Source organism: Drosophila serrata, unplaced genomic scaffold, assembly GCF_035046125.1.
Source record: "Drosophila serrata isolate PLE 108 unplaced genomic scaffold, ASM3504612v1 contig_156, whole genome shotgun sequence".
Lineage (NCBI taxonomy): Eukaryota > Metazoa > Arthropoda > Insecta > Diptera > Drosophilidae > Drosophila > Drosophila serrata.
The window spans coordinates 698326-716054 of NW_028257054.1; the positions used below are offsets into that span (position 1 = coordinate 698326).

A 17729-nucleotide genomic window follows, 5' to 3' on the forward strand; every position below is an offset into this window, starting at 1 on the left:
CCAGGATCCCTTCATCTCCTCCCTCCTCCCCCAAGCTGTGCACATAATCTTTGCATAATTTCCAACTCAGCTTTTTCTTGTGCGCTCTACTCCGTTTTTTTTCTCCACTTCACTTTGGCAAACGTGCTAAGCGACAAAAACGGCAAATGTCAGCAGAAACAGGGAAATAAACTAACTACAATTTCATCCCATTTCTTTCTTTCTTTTTTTACTTTTTCTGTGCCGCTGGACATGGCTGTGACCATTTGTTTCTCTCACAGGATCCGCACATAAGCCTGTATAGAAATGTCCAAATTATGCAGTTTTTATTGCCAGTATATGGCCAAGTAAGGTATATATGTATATAGCTGTACCTACAGACAATTCAGTTTCAAACATTTTAATAATAACTGGCCCAAAGAGGAGCCTGTGCCCCTCTCCTCCACCGGGCCAAGTTTCGCTTTGAAATTGGACCAACAAAAGCGCAAAACTTCGGGGGAGCTTTCATGTGTACAAAATCAAAAGGATAATTGAGACATGTGAACAATATCCCTAAGTGCGAGAGCCCACAGCAAGCCAGCCCGACCCAATGAAAGGTCGCACATCAAAGGTGGTCCCCCAGACAGTTCGCCGCTTACCCCAGATGAAAAGCAATTAACAAAAGTAAAAGCAGGAGAAGAAGCACGGGTGGGGACTTGCCTCGGCAGAAGGAAAAAATAAATACACAAGAGGTGGGGAGCATGGAAAAATATTAAATGCTTGCAGCAGGGGGATGCCACCAAGAGGGGAAGTAGGAGCGGAGCACAGACATGGGCATCTCAAAAAAGTGCCAGGCACTCACAAAACTGCTCCAAGAAAGTGGCGGTGTCAAGGGGGAGGCAAGAGAAATTGTACACTGGAAGTTAAAGTTTGACTAAAAAGCTTAAATTGCAAAGAAATTCATAGGTTTTTATAGTATGAATATAATTTTGATGTTTATATAAACATAGTTTTCAGAAATACTAATAAGTATCCTTTACATACTCTTTCCTCAAGACTGTCACCTATTCTTAAACCTGTGATTTTAACATTTTAAAATTGATTTCCATTGATCTCTAAAAGCTTATTATTTCTCCAAGTGTACGAAAAGTATAAAATGGGAGTGAGTCGCTCCACACACATACGCACGACAAAGCAGAATAATAAATTTCAATTCAGACGACGACATGACGTCTCTGCCTCACGTTGACGTCGACGTGCATGTTGATAAGAAAGCGTACAACCCTTCCAGCATCGCCCTACCCCCCTGAAGCTACCCCTCTTCTTGGGTAGCTGGGGGGCATTCGCTTTAGCCTTGGGTAAGCCTATCGGCCAGGTCGTCATAGACGGGGCAAAAAAGTCTGAATGCGAGTGTGAAAGTGGGAAAAAGTCGCGCATAAATGGCAATGGGGGCTCGTTCAGTGACTGCAGAAAAGGAAATGCGCAACGCAGCCCAAAGGTGTCAAGCGGAAAATAAAGCATAATAATAGCTGCAGCCAAGGAACAAAGGCCTCAACGGCGGATGGCGGATGGGGACAGGACTCAGACAGGCGTCAGTCAGTCAGTCTTTCAGTCACCTAAGGAACGGGGGGTGAACTTAGGTGACACATTATCCTTCTGACAATACCATCCTGCTAAGTTCAGCATATGTACGTTCATAGTGACCGGCCGCAGGCAGGCGGGGGAAAAAAGCCCCAAATGTGCTAATAATTTATGCAAAAGCCTCTGCCAGCTTCAAAGAAAATTCTAAATGAGACGCTGCTTCTTCTCATAACCTGGTCATGAGCTTCTAAAAATAAAGCCTCAGTCTTAGAATCAGATCAGAACACTTCTGCAAATGTGATTTCTTTAATTTTCATGATTTTGTTGTGGCGTAAAGCAAGGTGTAACAAATGTAAATGATTTGAACTTGACATGTTTTGAATAGGAATACAAATGGAAATCAATATGAAATTCGTATCATATATAGAAAATGTGTAACTAAACCAAATGTTTCTTGTATCTTTCCAGACTTATGCGAATAAGATGCCAAGGCTCGACTCCCGACCGAGTCCAGTCCTAGATCCCGAGTCCACATCCGTGTCCTCGAGCAGGACCCTAAACTCCTTGATGAGGACACTCCGTAACTGATTTGATTTGAAGGAACGGAACCAGCGGCTGAAACAATAACTGCAATATCGGCGGACAACAAAAGCAATTTGCAGCGGAGGGAGCGGGAACAGCGGAAAGAGCGAGAGCGTTGGAAATTGTGTACATATTTTGTCTCTGTCTGTTTCCGGTCGCCATTGGACGTGAATGTGTGTGTCTGTGTTTGTGAATTTCGTGTAAATAAGTGCAATGCAAAAACAGAAACAGAAACAGCAAAAGCAACAGCAACAACAGAGGAAACAGGAATAACAAGCGAAATGGCAAAAAGTGCAGTTAAGCGTGGAAATTGCATTAAAAATTGAGCAAAAAATTGAGAAAACAAAAAGCGGCGAAAAGACAAAAAAAAAAAAACGGAACAAACAAAGACGCAAAAAGAACGCTAGAGTTAACGAGCGCTAAAAAGCAACAAGAAAAAAAATCAAGTAAAAGCCGCGAATCAGACGAGAGAGAGTGAGACAGCGAAAAAAAAGAGGAGTAAACTTTTGATTGAAAATTTTCACTCCGCTTTCATCCTTTCTGGATTGTGTAAATTTCTGATTAAGAAACAAAAAACCATCAACAAACGCGCGGCGCGAAGCGGAACTTAATATCCCGCACCAAAACCCCGCACCAAAAACAAAAAAAAGTGATCAACCGAAACTGGGAAGCTAAAAAATATCAAATAACAAAAGGACAGACGGCACACGGCTTTGCAGTTCCTGTTTCGTTTCTGTCATGACAGTTCGGGCCTACGTGTTTCGATATTTTTTATTGTTTATGCACGGCAAGATCGCCGCCTGCAGCCACAAACATATCTGACTGATTCCGATACCGATTCCGCCGATACCGATACCGATACCACAACCATTACCACTACCAAATTGAGCCGTGAACACTGAAATTCGTGTGCGCGAGTGAGAACCCCACACACACAAACACACAACACAGAAACCACCCCGTGAAACTCGGGTCGTTGACAAAGTAACGCATTTAGTGATAAGAGCCAAACGACTTTTGGCAAAATGAGCAGACAAAACAGGAGCGGCAGGACGAGCAGAACGCACAGGAGGAGGTGGGGAGTCCAACTATTGCTCCTTATCGGCATCGCAGTCGCATCATGTTTGCCGGGTAAGTGTCAACAGCAGTCCCTGTCTCCGGTTTCCTGTTAGCATCTCAGACTTATCAGTACCGCCCCCTTCCCTTCCCATGGAATTAATGCAAATATTTAACGTGCTTTTTTATGGATTCGCCGTCGTCATGCTTGCCGTTTCGAGGCCCTGTCATAATAACAAGCTTTAGGACCAGAGACTGAGCTCGGGGGGGTAGAGACAGAGACGGACCCGGACCCGGACCCGGACCCGGATCTGGAGACAGAGCCAAAGCCAAAGCCGGCTCTCTCCACTTGACATGACTTGTAAATGGCTTTCGATTAAGTTGTCACATTAGCATTAATCTTGAGCTCCGCCAGAGCAGGCTTCTGTGAGCTCATTGGAGTTCAATCAAGTCGTCTGCCGAGTCCTTATCCCTCCTTCATATTCCCTCCTCCCCCTCCCCTTGGAAACGTGCTAATGAGCCGTGAGCTGATGAGTGCACTCTCCTTGAGGTGAAGGTGGTTCACTTACATACATACGTACTTACTAGCCAAGGACCTTTTGAGGTCCTTGATCTAGGTCAACGGCATACTCTCGGCATCCTACAGATAATTGAAATATAATTACCCAGCCGAAAGCCGCTTAAACTCATATATATTCATTATTTCATTAACAATTCAAGCCTTTTACACAGCATCACCGGTGCATTTTTAATGAGCGGCGTTAAAAACAGCAACAGCAATCGCTCCAATAAATATTACTGCTTGTTATGAATATGCATGTAACATTATATCTCACATGCATAATCCGATAATCATATGGGATCGTGGGCAGAGCTTAAGGCAATTACTGAAACATTTTGATTTTCAATGTAAGTGGTCATTTCATCATTCTTCTGCCAGTTTTGTTTGCGTTTCTAATCGAAGGCAGGAATGGCGAACGATGATTTTAATGCCAAGTTCACATGCGGATTACGTATACGCAGTGTGGGCACACCCATAGAAAATTCCATTGCTACATTTTCGCATGCAAAACAATGTGTTGTTAGTTTAGTTTGTTGTTTTGTCCATCACAGATCACATAGATCAGCAGCTGGTCCCTGGTCACACGGTTCAAAGTCCCTTTCATTTCATTTCATTGGATTCCATTTTACTTTTGTTGCAAAGCCTTCCCTGTTTGATTTGTAATATTTTCCGTTTTCATTTTCATGTAGAGAGCAACAATTTCTAATTCGGTGCGGCTCTTTCTCTGTTGTTGTTTGTGTTTTGGCTTTTCCCCTGCTTTTTTGCTTTGTGTTGTTTTCCTAATTCAAACTATTTGAAATGCCTCAGTGGGGGAAGGCAGTCACAATATTTGCTATTTATCCAGTGAGCATTCGTAATGCTACTGCTGTGTTTGTGTTTGCTTTCGTCGCTCTAATTCGGCAACGAAAGTAGTTAATGCGAAATTAATTTCCAAATTGAACCCGGCACATAAATAAAACATTCGCCATCGATTCGATTTGATTCGGAACGAGTGATTCCTTTTATGCTGCCTCTCTCTCTCTTTGCTTTTATGGCAGCGACAAAAATTGGTCTCAATAAAAATTTACGTTTCATAAAATTTATTATGTATGCCATGCCATGCCATGTACAATGGCAGCCAGCGGGGGGAAAACGCCGATGGTCAAATCAAAGCACGAATGACCAAAAAACAACAAGGAAATGAACAACTTTATATGCAGGATAATGGCCAGGACATCATGGTGGCGGCAACTCCTCACATATGCCACCTCCTTGTCTGTGTTGGCGGCACTCAAGCAGGCCGAAATTTATTACGGCCATGAGGCTAAAAGGCGAAAGCCGAGTGTGCGAGTCTCACACTTGAAGTTCGGACAACTATTTGGCTCTATTCGAAATCATTGACCAAAATTCTTAAGTAATCAAACTGAAAGTTTCACTCCGATAAGAGCTTTCCACTTGCCCAGATAAATACAAATCATGCAAACTGGCCAAAAAGCCGAAGTACCAAGCCAAGTTCAACATGACTTTTCAATTTTGGAATGTGTTTAATGGGCAACGGTTTGGAGTATCAGTAACCCAAGTGTGTCATGTGTGCCATGTGTGTGAGCAGCTGATTGCCTCCGTTAATGGAAATTGCAGCTTTATTCCCATCCTCCCCCCCTTTGGAAAATAAAATCACAAAAGTTCGTATAGCAAAAAGTTGGGCGCCAAACCAAGTTGGGTGGCAACTTTTAATGGCGCACTAAAATAATGAAAGCAAAAACTTAATCAAACCAGGTCCAGGTAACAGATTTGTGCTCTGTGTTCAATCGATATGCCATGGCAATGTGATGGCAGCCTCGTTTTTACCAGGAGCTACGAATAAGTTTCTCTTTACCCAGACAAAACATATTCTATAGAATGTAGGGTAGGTTACTTAAATGCTATGAATTAAATATTATAGTTACATTTTCCTATAATAGGACTAAATGGTTCCTAGAAAAGGATAATATTACCCACCTTCCTACCACTGAAAAAAGGAACAGACCCGCGGTGTCACGTGTGTGCGACAATTAAAGGGAAGCGCAACCTGCGGAATTACGTGGAAAAGTGCGGGGAAAATATGGGAAAAATTGTCGCCAGCGGTTGCCAAGGTACGGAGCACGTAATGAAAATATTGCTCACATGTAAATACATACGTATGTATGTATATATATATCCTTTTGAGCTGGGTGCGGTTTATGTAAGGGAATAAGATGGGTGGAAGGTGGGTGGAGGTGGAATTTGGGGCACCCAAAAGGTGCTTGTATGCGATGCCTGATTGCAAACAGCTTCCCGTTGCGGCACGCGCCTAATTAAATTAGAGAACGCAGCATTTTGGGCTCAATTGAAGATGCAGATGAGAGCGGGGATTCCTGGGGCTAAGCAGGAGCTGAGGGACACTGGGAAAATCCGCAAACAAAGCAAGTGTAAAGAGCGATCCCAGCGGAAGGAGTGCCGGGGTGGCGCTTGGCATGTGTCCTGTCATCGATTTCCTTGCTTTGTACTCTCCAAGGACCAAAGCATATTTTTGCCAAGCGAAATTATGCACACATTTTTCGATCCTAGTTGTTGTGCCCCGTGTGTGTACCCCTGTGTGTATGTGTGTTGGCAAACAAAGTCGTGCAAATATGTGCACACACACATCCAGGAGGAGGTGTGGATAGTGGAAGTTGGAGAAACCCTCGCCCATCGCCGGCTTGTTAGTGCTTTTCTAATGCAAAATAAGCCAAAAAAAACAAAGCAAAGGCCAACGGCAGCATCTATCCAGCTTCCAGTCATGGTCACATGCCATCCGTTCTCCGCTCTCGACTTTTCCCACAACAACATACAGAGAGGGAAAAGTATTGATTTTAAAGAGTAAAGGAATAGTACTTTCAAATACTAACCCTTTAAGGATAAGGAATGTACTTAAAAATAACATTCCTACCAGAAATTGATGTTTGTTTTACATTCTTTACATTTATCAAGAGAATTATAGTACTTCCATTAAGTTCAGGTAGTTTTTTGTGTTACCCAACCATTAAACTGACATTTTTCTCTGTGCATTCTCCCAATTTCAATGTGCTTTTGCTAAATTTCTCACAGATTAAGGATTTTTCCAGCTGCAGTTGAAGTCGTCGAGTCGACCAAGTTGAGTTGTTGTGATGTGTTTTTCTTTTTGGTCGCCTTGCTTGTTTCACTGCCAGGAGTGAGCCACGCGGAAGGGGAGGAGCACAGGAGGAGGTCATGGCCGTGCTTTCCCAGCCTTCGGGGTATGAAAGACTTTGGCCTGCAAACAGCATTCATTATGCATGCATTTTAAATTGTAAATTTCACTACCTTGCATTCACCGAACTCAGCCCCGAAGAGTCCCAGACTATTCCCGGCTGCCAAAATGGATTTTGGTGGCCAGGCAGAGGTCCTGGCCGTTCCGGCTCATGCTTCTCGTTCCGGGCCAAGATGCTGTCGGCTTTGGGCCAGGCTAAGACCTGCTGATGCGCTTGATGAGCTTTTGGCCATATTGTTTGAATTTTTACGGACCCAGAGGCTTAGATCGCCGGAGCGTGAGTCCCATTTCCCCGGGCATCTCCTTCCGTTGGCATTTGCCAAGAATAATACTTCCAAATTTAATTGTGCCCGGAAAGGCAGAAGCAAGGCGATGGCCTTATTTTTCGGTTGGTCGACACCTGGCCGCCACTTTCCCCACTTGACAGACCGACTTAATTTGTTAATAAGTTAATCTTTTTGATGCAGTAAACGCGTAGCGTTTGAGTTAATTTGCAGCATCGGCATTCCGACATCAATTTGTGGCCATTTAAAGGGGACCCAAAACTTCAAACTGCTTAGAAAGTATTAAGGCTTGTGAGGAAGGGACCACCCAAATTGAATATCTCCGTTCAGAATTTGCCATGACAACTGGCTGAAGCGAAGGCAAGCTCCAAGGACGGGGAGGAGTCATCGAAAAGTTTGTGGCGCCTGGAAACTTTTGTCAGTATGTTATGCGAGTCAGTCCCTTTTCGAAGGGGGCATAGATCAAAAACGCAAAAATGGGTTGGGTTAGGGGCTCAGGCCGGGGCTCAAGTCGGGTCTGATGGCGATGATGGAGATGACGATAATGGGCATTCAGGCAAATGGGCAAATCCGAGCCAGGGACACTCCGCACTCCACAGTCCATAGTCCCAAGTCCGGACAGGTTGCCATTGTTGGCAAGTGGCAACAAAGTCAGGCAAACAAAATCCAACCAGAGATATATCTCTGTCTACGGACTTCATACCTCCCTTAACACACATGCCAAAGCCTTTTGGGTCAGAAACTTTTCAAATACCTAATCCCCATGCCACAGGACGTAGATGGAGGACCAAAGACGAAGGCTTAGGGCCAGGTCTCCGTTTCAGCCCGATTATAAATAGAAAATCGTCCGCTTTCTTTTTCTTTGGGGGTCAAGCGTGAGTGTGTGGCGTCCCGTCCATAAGTCTGCCTCCTAAGCTGATTCTCAGCTCTATTAATAGCTGATTGGCCCGGCAAGCAGCACCTGGCGACTGCCGGCAGTCATATTGATTCGCTTATGACAGCGTCCTTATGCCACCTGATACCTCCCAGCCGTAAGTGGAAAACCCTGTTGTGGCCCCGGAAAAGCTTAGAGAGTTGGTTTTTTTTTTACGACCCAGCCGTCGGGGGTGTATACCTTTGGCGCTGGCAAAAGTTTTCGCCTTTTCGCCCCCTCGAAATGAGGCAACAACTCGCATTCGTCTCTCCGCCACGACAGAGGAAATCAATTTGGGGGAATTCCAACTATTTGGCCAGCCGTCCCGCTCAAAAGCCAGTGTAAATTGTTGTCGGCAGCCACATGAAAGAGAGGACTTAGATAATTGAAACTGCGAGCGGTTGCCCCCGGCAATGTCCAATAGAAACGCTTCATCCTTCACCCCGCACAACGAGTATCAGTAAAAATTAACGACGCTTTCTCGTTCCTCGTTTGCGTTTTGCGCCAAAGTTTGTGCAGATAAGGCCAAAGCAACAAAGTGGCAACTGGAAATTGCCAAGCCAGTGCACAGGGAAAAAATATGTGAAGAAAGTTAATCAATCCGATCGAAAGTCATATGCTAAAGGAGTTTATATATTCCAAACTATCCAGCAATCTGTATCTTGAAAAGTTAGTTACAAATTATGATGAAAATCACATCATTTTCACTTAAAAGAGTCCCCAATTTCTTCTTGTGTTCCTCGTAAATTCGTAACCAATCGATATTTTGCCCTACGTCGCGTCACGTCACAGCCAAGCGAAAGCAAATAAATCACAATATCTTGTGGCGGCGGACAAGTCGCCAGTCGCTTGAGGTGAGTCCTTGACCACAGGACCAGGAGCAGTGGGATATGCGTGGTCGGTTGGCCCCGTATCGAAGGCGGAAGGAAGGCAGCGCGTCAAGTTATCAAATGATTTATTTACGAGCCCGCCAGGCAAACAAACAAGTCCGGGAGGAGCCTGGGGCCAGCGACAATTTGCCGAAACGAGGAACGCGTGCCAAGTGTGTGTGTGGGGAGTGTGTGGGGAAAGTGTCACCGGCTTTGCTGCAAGTTCAAAACTGTTGAACCCGGGCGATTCCCTGGACAACCGACAAGAGTTATGGCAAAAATCAGTTCCAAGGGCGGGGAAAGTCCTTAAATAGATCCACTTTAAGAGAGTTGTTTTAATAAACATGTCACACAAATCGAAGCGAAAACGATAGCCAGCTGTTGCCCGGCAGGCAGGCTGTCACGGCGCCATATTTGCCAAAATGAAATTTAATCATTTTAAAAGCCCATTCCCAAATTGACAAAAAGGACAACTGGTGTCCAGAGACCTCTATTCACTTCCATTCCATTCTCTCTTCCATTCCAATCATTTGGGACTCAAGGCCTCTAAATCTCTGCTTCTGGGCTCGACCGCCTCTTCTTGTTTATGAATATAAATTAAGAGCTCCCCCCGTAGTTGCCCCACCCACACACATTAATTCATTTACCTGCCGCTGAGCCGAGGAGTCTCAAATTGAAAAGGTAATTCCTGGCTGCTGCTGGTTCGCTTTTGGGCCGCCACCCAGGACACACCACCCAGGACACAGCACCACCCACCATCTACCACCCAACGCAATTTGCAGCAGAAACCGCAGAAATTTATGTTACAGCCAGGCGAGCGTTGGAGGAGCTGCGATTCGAGTGCGAGTCGAGCGCGAGCACATACAATAATTTTCAATTTAAAGGTAATTTCAACCCGCACACACACACACTCGCTGGCAAGGACTAAAACAGCAGCAGCCAGCAGCATTTCGGCCATAATTTAACTTACAACAAGTTTCAATAAGCCATAGGTGGAAACCCCTTCGGCCACCTGGCCAAGTCCTGCTTCCTTTCACGGCAAAGTGGTGTGTGTGTGTGAGTGTTTGTCCTGGCAAAGTGGATTTAGCCATAAAATGGCAATGTGCCACAGCAGCAGCGACTACGGCGACGACGACGACGAAAAGGCACAACAAAGTTAAATGCAGTTGATTTTTGTTGCTGTTGCCGTTGGCCAGGCGAGCAAAGGAGATTTTTGAAGTAACCGCAATTCATATTTCATACAGCCGTTGGCCATAAAAAGGGCTGCACGGATGGGCTGAAAGGGCCAAGGAGCCAGAGCTTGTAGTAGTGGCAGGAATAGCGTGAAGAAAATGAAAATGACGCAAGACGCTGCCAGGACCTTAACCCCCACCGACTACGTTTGACTCGAGGCGCGGGTTAAGCGACGTCAGGACGACGGTGCAAAGTGTTTGCAAAGTAATTTCCGTTTCCTGCTTGCCTCGAGTGGCAGGCGAGCGAGAGAGAGAGAGAGCTCTGCAAAGTCCTGACTAGGATTATACCTGGTGCGCTCATTAAATTACCGTTTCAGCACATGCATAAACAGACCGAACAGCCTCGTGTACTTGTCACCCCCAACCAAACCGCACTAAGCACCCAAGGCACCCAAAGCACCCAAAGTTCCCAAAGCACCTAGAGCACCCAAAGCGCCCAAAGCAGGCAGAGCAATCGCTGGTGGTGCTGCCTGACCATCCGACTTGGACACTTTAATCCCGAATGGCACTCAGACGGCGAGCGGCGACGTAAGTCCGTAAAAGCCAGCAAACGGAAGCGAGTTCGCTGCATGTGAAGTGCATTCGAAACGTGCTTCTCGACAGGATTTCGGGTTCGAAAAGCATTTAAATTCCAGTTGAAATGCAGACGCAACAACTCCAAGCCCCTAAAATCAATAGCTAGGACCAATGCTAGGATAACTAACTGAGAGCTGCGAGTACCTTGGAAATTATTTTCCACTAACAGGAGAGCCATTCAAGGACTTTCCGCCTCTAAACAGAATAAGTAGTCCGAGGCACAGTGCGGAAATTTTTGTTTTAATCAAGCGTGCTGCTATTTTTCCCAGCTTTTCTTCTCATCCCTGCATTGACCCACATTTTCTGGATAATGTTTTTCTTTTAGGGATTATTATTTACTTCCACAAGGTTTTCTGTTGTTATGCAATTATGCAGAATTCTGCATTTGGCATGAGTATAATTACTTGAAAACAAGTTTATTAGTCATTTCGATTCAGAAATCCTTCGAATAAATATTCCCTATTATTTATTTTCCTTAATTCCTGGCAAAATAAAGAGATGTGTGTGTGTGAAAATGTGAGAGGGAATATATAGAAGTTACTGCTGCCTTCACTATCGATCGATTTGCTTGGGTAACTTTATTCAGCCCAATCAAAGTGAAATCAGAAACATCAAAAAGTCGTTTGAGGAAAGTTCTTTTATATTTTTTCCCCCCAGCAAAACAGAAAGGGGGAAGAAAAAACATTGATGGCATGATTATGCAATTATAGGGGTTTTTGTAGGGCAGGAAATGCGGGTCGAAGGATTCGTGTAAAAAATAAACTTGTTTGTCAGAAACAGCAGCAGCAGCAGCGGCGGAAGTGGCAGGGCTCGCATTCAGTTAATTTGATTATGCGGCCAAACAAAAGTAATCATAATAATCCGAAAATAATAATGGAAACGGAAGGCAACAAACAGGGGAAGCGGCAAAAACTCCATTAACTCATAACTATTAACAACTACGGTCACCGACAACTCGTAAACAACGGCGAAACTTATAATGGACACATGTACGGGCCACACAGCCATGGATGGCACTACAAAACCGCATTACACACAGGCAAACACACGCACACATACTGGCGCAGGCTTACAACCACAGGCTCATTATCCTTTTTAATAAAGCTTATCAATGCCAGGACATGCGAGCTGCCAACAGCAGCAGCAGCAGCAGGAACATCAGTATCATCGGGAGCAGTTGGGCAGCCAATTATCCAGGCTCACACTCACACTCACACTCACCCTCACACCTCGCACTCGCCTTCACACTCACTCGTCCCATCTTATACACACACACACACAACTATCCTGGCCAAAGGATCCGCTGACAAGACTGCTCCGGTGACAAGAACAACGAACAAGCAACTGGCAGCAACAACATTAACAACGACAACAACGATGAGAACGACAACGAACAGTAAATTCAAAGATAATTTATTATAGCGACACCTGTAATTACCATGAGCCATAAAATAATACACACACATGCATCTTCCGCAGGCATGTGTGTGCCCCAGAGTGTGTGTTGTGTGTGTGTGATGTTGCAGAGAGATTAATTGTGGCCTCGACTGGCATGTATTGGGGCAGGCACCTCCTCTAGCCACTGTTTTTACTTGCCATTCTTTTTGTCCGTGTGCCTGCCATCTTAATCAGGACACACACACGGGGCAAACTAAATATGAAATTGCCACATTTAATTGTGTTGCGGCAACAATGTTGGCTACACCACCAAACGCAGACTGCACACAACTTTTGAAAGTTGCCTCAATCCAGTAGCTTTTGTTTTCCGAATGCCCTTTTAATATGGAAAGGAAGCTTCATATTTTGTACATTTTATAAATTGCATTAAATGTTTATTATAACTAATTGAGATCCCTTAGCAAACATCGTCTATTGTCTTTATTCAATTTTATACATTTGTTAGAACTTGAACAATAGTTTTAATTGAATTTGAGGTAGGTTAGTTGGTTTAGCTTTAATCTTTGAAATGTTATATTTTGTGGCAACAAGGAATAACTACATTTTGCGTTAGGGTATTTGCTGGTTTGTTTTCCAAAGCTAACCAAATCCCTTTTCAGTTTTTTATTGTTCATGCCCCAAAGCTGGCAACACTTTAATCTTGTTCAGCGCACCCGAGACACACGCACGTACATATTTTATATTTATGCTCCTGTTTTGTCTGTCCGTCTGTCTGTCTTTCTGTCTCTGCCGCTCTAACTGACTGACTGGCCCCAGCTCCCGTGACTTGTAGGTATTTTGTGGTCGTCGGTGTGGCATGAAACTAACAGCAAACAGTACGGGGAGCAACCAGAGCAGCGCACAAACAGCACACGGGGCGTATACTTTCTTTCGCACAATACGCTTATCCTTTCGCATCCTGGCATAACGCCGCCACCGCCCCCTAACCGCCGTTGATTGATGTGCTTTTGGCTTGGCTTTAGCCTTTAGTATGGCGCGGTTTCTCATTTTATTGCTTGTCGCTTTTTGTTTCGTTTCGGCCTTTGTCTACGGTTAGTTTTACCGCGTCCTGCGTCCTGCGTCCTGCCTTCCGCTTTCCGCTTCCCTTTCCTTTTCCGCTTTCGTAAGCCATAGCGCAGTGCCAGTTCCGTAATCGCATACGTCAGAAATTATGTTCGTCCGCCATTTGAAATGACAACAATTTCCTCCTGCAGTCGTGTCACGTCACCGGTCAGGGCTCTCTCTCTGGTGTGAGAAATCTTTTCGGCTGAAAAGCGCCAGAGGTGACTGCGACTGTGACTGGAGTTGAAACTCGAAAAGAGGGACTGCTTCTGCTGGTCCTGAGACTGGGGAGCCACTATCATCCGACTGTCTGCCGGATATCTTTTTAATTACACTAAAACGTGCCGAGTCCCGAATGGAGGTCACTTGGGCTAACGAGCGCACCGTTGCCGTGAACAAGGATCCATCCGTCACACGTGCAGAACACAGCACAGAAAAAAAAGGAGTAGGACACACTAATCCGATTAGTTTGGGCTGACATTCTGTGCTGGCAAAGTGCAACCGCTCCCGGCCCAAAGGATCCGCCGGCCCATTCATTCATTTCATTCAAATGTGACAAGCCGACAAAATCCAACAAAAAAACACAAAAAAGAAAAAAAAAGAAAAAGGACTAGCAAGTCCCGGGCCAGACAACAAAAGTGGAATAATTAAAAACAACGAAAAAGCGTGAAAGCGGAGAAATAAATTTATCCTGGCAAACATGCACAAAACTAGGTCGACATGGAAACTAGATTTGTTGGTCCAGGCGGGCCCAAATTTGATGGCAATTTTTCCCCAGGATGCTGTGTGCTGTGGAGATCGGGGAACTGCAGGATGCATCCAACCATACAGAGCTCTATAGAGAGGTGCCATATTCAGTGGCTCTTCCTATGCTCCGGGCACTTAAGCGCGCCCGGCAACCTTTCGTCGTTCGTCCTGCCCAAGGACGTTCATTTTTATCACATAATATTTTATTTTAACGGCAATAAAGCGTAATTTAATGAGCCTATAAAATGAAAATACATTAGAGGGCCGACCCCCGTCACAGAGGCAGTTCCGACCCTGCGTCAGCATTCCCACAGCCTTGGATCCTTGTTGGCAGGAACGACTACCTTGCGACGCCTCCCCCATCATCTGGGCCATCTGTCAGCACGGCTCATTTTTATGCCAAATTAAATGTCTTCAAGCTTGGCCGAGATTTTCCGTTAGGTTAGAAAGACATGTACAGAAAATTCTAGATGCCCAAAAGGTTTTTCTCACTCGGAAGAGATTTCTTTTTGGTATTTATATATATTTTCTATTGCAGGGTATTCTAATTTCAGTCAAAAGCTTGTAACTCTAAAAGGAGTCATTTCTGACCCTATAAATCATATATATTCTTGATCAGCATGATAAGCCGAGTCGATCTAGCCATCTCCGGCAGAAAACAAATTTTAACAATTTTTTTCAAATTTTTATAAGGGGGTTACATCGTAAAAATGTTGAAAAATTTATAAAAATTTGAATTTTTTAAATTTTACTTAAGTATGCAGTTTTATTAATCTATTAAAAACTAGCCTAGGACAGCTTTCCGATTTAAAATTAATACTTTTTTGGCTTAGTTATGAGTTAGTGCGAATTTTGATTATTCAAAAAAATTGTCGTATTCATACATATTTAGGATGTGGAATTTAAGAAAAATATTTATAATTCATTTAAAAATTCACCAATATTTGAGAAAAAACATATTAAAGAGGCAGCTTCCCGTAACATTGATTTGTTGAGGAAGTACAAAAACACTCACATAACAAAATATATAAAAGACTGAACTAAACCTTACGAAAAAATTAAATTGTATTAAAAACCCAACTAGATTTTAATTTTTTTTTTTGCTGTTTTCCTAGTGTGGGAGGACATTTATTAAGAGGCGTCCGCTTCGTTTCGCTTCTGCCATCCCATTTCTTATACAATTTTCGCTGTCGAGCATATTACACATACGCCCCATATTTCTCATGTTTACCAAGTCCCTTGGCCTTCTTCTTGGCGTTTTCTTGGCTCGTGCCAGCCAATGGGCCCCACCGCCAGCTCCCCCGCTTGCATGTCTGGGAACAGTTCAGTGCCTGTTATTCTGACTGCGACTATTTATTCGCTGTCTTCTTTACATGGCATGACATTGACTTTTATTTAAATGATTTCTCTCCACCGCCCTGGCTGGGATTGGGACGGAGCTGGAGCTGGAGGAGAAGCAGGAGCTAGTGCTGGAACTGACGCTGGAGTTCGACTGCCATGGCATATCCTTGAATGGCAATAGACTGCTCCGCTCCTGCCTTCGGCTGTTTGTTTTCGCCTGGCAGCCATTGTGCTTGTTGACTGAATGCAACTTGTAATAAATATTGCAGGCGTTCCACTTCCTCGGCTGGCTGCTTCCTTTTGCCATAAATATTTGTTAGCCGTTTACTTTGCCATTGCTGATTTGTGATATTTGCTAGGGAAATGCCTTTTCAGTTGCAGTGATGCAGGAATGCAGTTAGGATTTTCTCATCTTATGGCATCCAAAAGCAAATTGATCGCATAAATATGGACAAGTTCTGTTCCTGTAACTGCCTCGCTCTTAAGTATGCAACACATTTTGCAATGAATTCATATTAATTACCCCGATAAGAGCAGCTTTCCCATATGGCCATGCCATGCACAGTGGGTCTTATTACTCTTATAAATTTATGATATATTTAAGGATCGATTTTACCTTAGTGATAAGAAAGTATCTCAAGGTTTTAGAAGTTAAAAATCCTTGCAAAATACTGCATAATTTTCTATATTTTATTCATGTTTATAAACACCTCTTTCGAAAACTATCCACTGTGCACTGGCCCCAAAGGCCATTTCAATATGAAAGCGACATAAATTTGGCCGAAATGCAAAATCGATTGCATTCCGCAACATTTGCCAAGGGACCGAGGGGGGCGCAAGGAGGGTTGAGGGGCGAAATTGGCATATGCAATGGCCATAATGCAGGCAGGAAGGACATTAGGTTGTGCGTGCAGGAGCGGCAGTGTGTATGCACAATACGTACGAAATAAATTTTTAATTAACCTAAATTTTGAAAACTAATAAAATGGCACAATGTACGTTCGAACGGACGTATTGTAGTGACATGCAATGAGGCCTTAATAATTTACCAAAACACACATACAAATACCATCAGACATGGTTATCCCTCGATTTTCTCCTTTGCGTCCCCTCGGATAGTTTCATTGTTTGTTCGGCGATGTGACGCCGGCGGGTAAACATGGATCCGAACATTGTTATTATGCAATTACAATGTGCGGCAAGGCGGTCTGAAGTTAATGCACTGCATGATTATTAAAATATTTCCGAGTCCCTTGGCAAACACCGACGGCCAGAGCTCCTGCCGTGTGCTCTGTGTACATTTCGTAAAACAAATCGTGTGCAAACAATGTCACAGCAACACCTACACCCCGTTCCGCTCTTCCGTCGTCGCGTTTGGCAAACAAATATTTGCACAGGACGAACGGGGGAAGGGGAAGGGCAGAAGGGGGACAGACCGGAAACCGCTGCTAAATGCCAGCGGATGTGGGAGACGCAACAAGCGTAACATCGGGAGGCTGCTGGCCAAAAACTTTGCCAATTAAACCAGAACCACTTAACCCAAAGTGATAACCCAAATGCCCCAAGCAAATCATGACAGTGGCCCAGGAAACCAGAAGCGTGGCCATTGGCAGCGCCAATTCTCTCAGCAATTAACTGACTGAAGGAAACCCAAAAGCAGGGCCTATTCTATTAACCGGCGGGTGTTGCAACCTTGAACTGACAGTTCGGTCGCAGCCTAACGCCCCCCGCCCTGGGCAGCTCATAAACAATTTAAAATGTCATACACGGCGTATACGCAATGCCATCGCTTACGCCTGCCAATTAAATACTAGGTTAGGAATTATTTAAGCCCAAGTTACAGCAGCAGCAGGCAGGGCAACCTCAAGGCGCTCGGCAAAGAAGTCGAGTCGTAAACAAGGCCAGTACACACACACATCCAGGCAGAACACAAACACAAGCCTCAGTTTACGATCTCGGGCGAAATACGTAAAGTTGTTTTTACGGCACCCACGACTACGTTTGCGACGCATGAATGACACATATGGGCACTTCCATAGAACTTTCAGGAATAATAAGAAGTGAGGAGAGCTTGAACTAGTTTTGTTTTATGTTTCTGTTTTGTTTTATGAGCACTACATAAGAATCTTGTTTTTGTTAAATTAATATGTTCAACGATAAAGAAAAGATTGAAAGTAATTAATAAACTTTATTACATTTCAATTGTTTGTAATTATTTCACTAATTCATTAACGAAATGTGATTTATTTTTATTATTATTCTAT

General features: G+C 44.1%; 1 protein-coding gene and 1 long non-coding RNA gene across 6 annotated transcripts in view; one reads left to right on the forward strand and one right to left on the reverse strand.

The window, feature by feature from the left end:
• LOC110177225 (irregular chiasm C-roughest protein) overlaps nucleotides 1-17729 on the forward strand; it is a 108638-nt gene that overhangs the window by 33008 nt on the left and 57901 nt on the right. For all 5 annotated transcript variants that reach the window (XM_086826253.1, XM_020943846.2, XM_086826250.1 and 2 more), the window contains exon 2: nucleotides 2008-3252. In XM_086826253.1, the coding sequence (XP_086682379.1) occupies nucleotides 3147-3252 (106 nt within the window). In that variant the 5' untranslated portion in view covers nucleotides 2008-3146. The remainder of the gene's footprint in view (nucleotides 1-2007; nucleotides 3253-17729) is intronic.
• Nucleotides 1-17729, reverse strand: part of LOC147644560 (uncharacterized) — a 93250-nt gene that overhangs the window by 16383 nt on the left and 59138 nt on the right. The gene's annotated exons all lie outside the window — the stretch shown is intronic.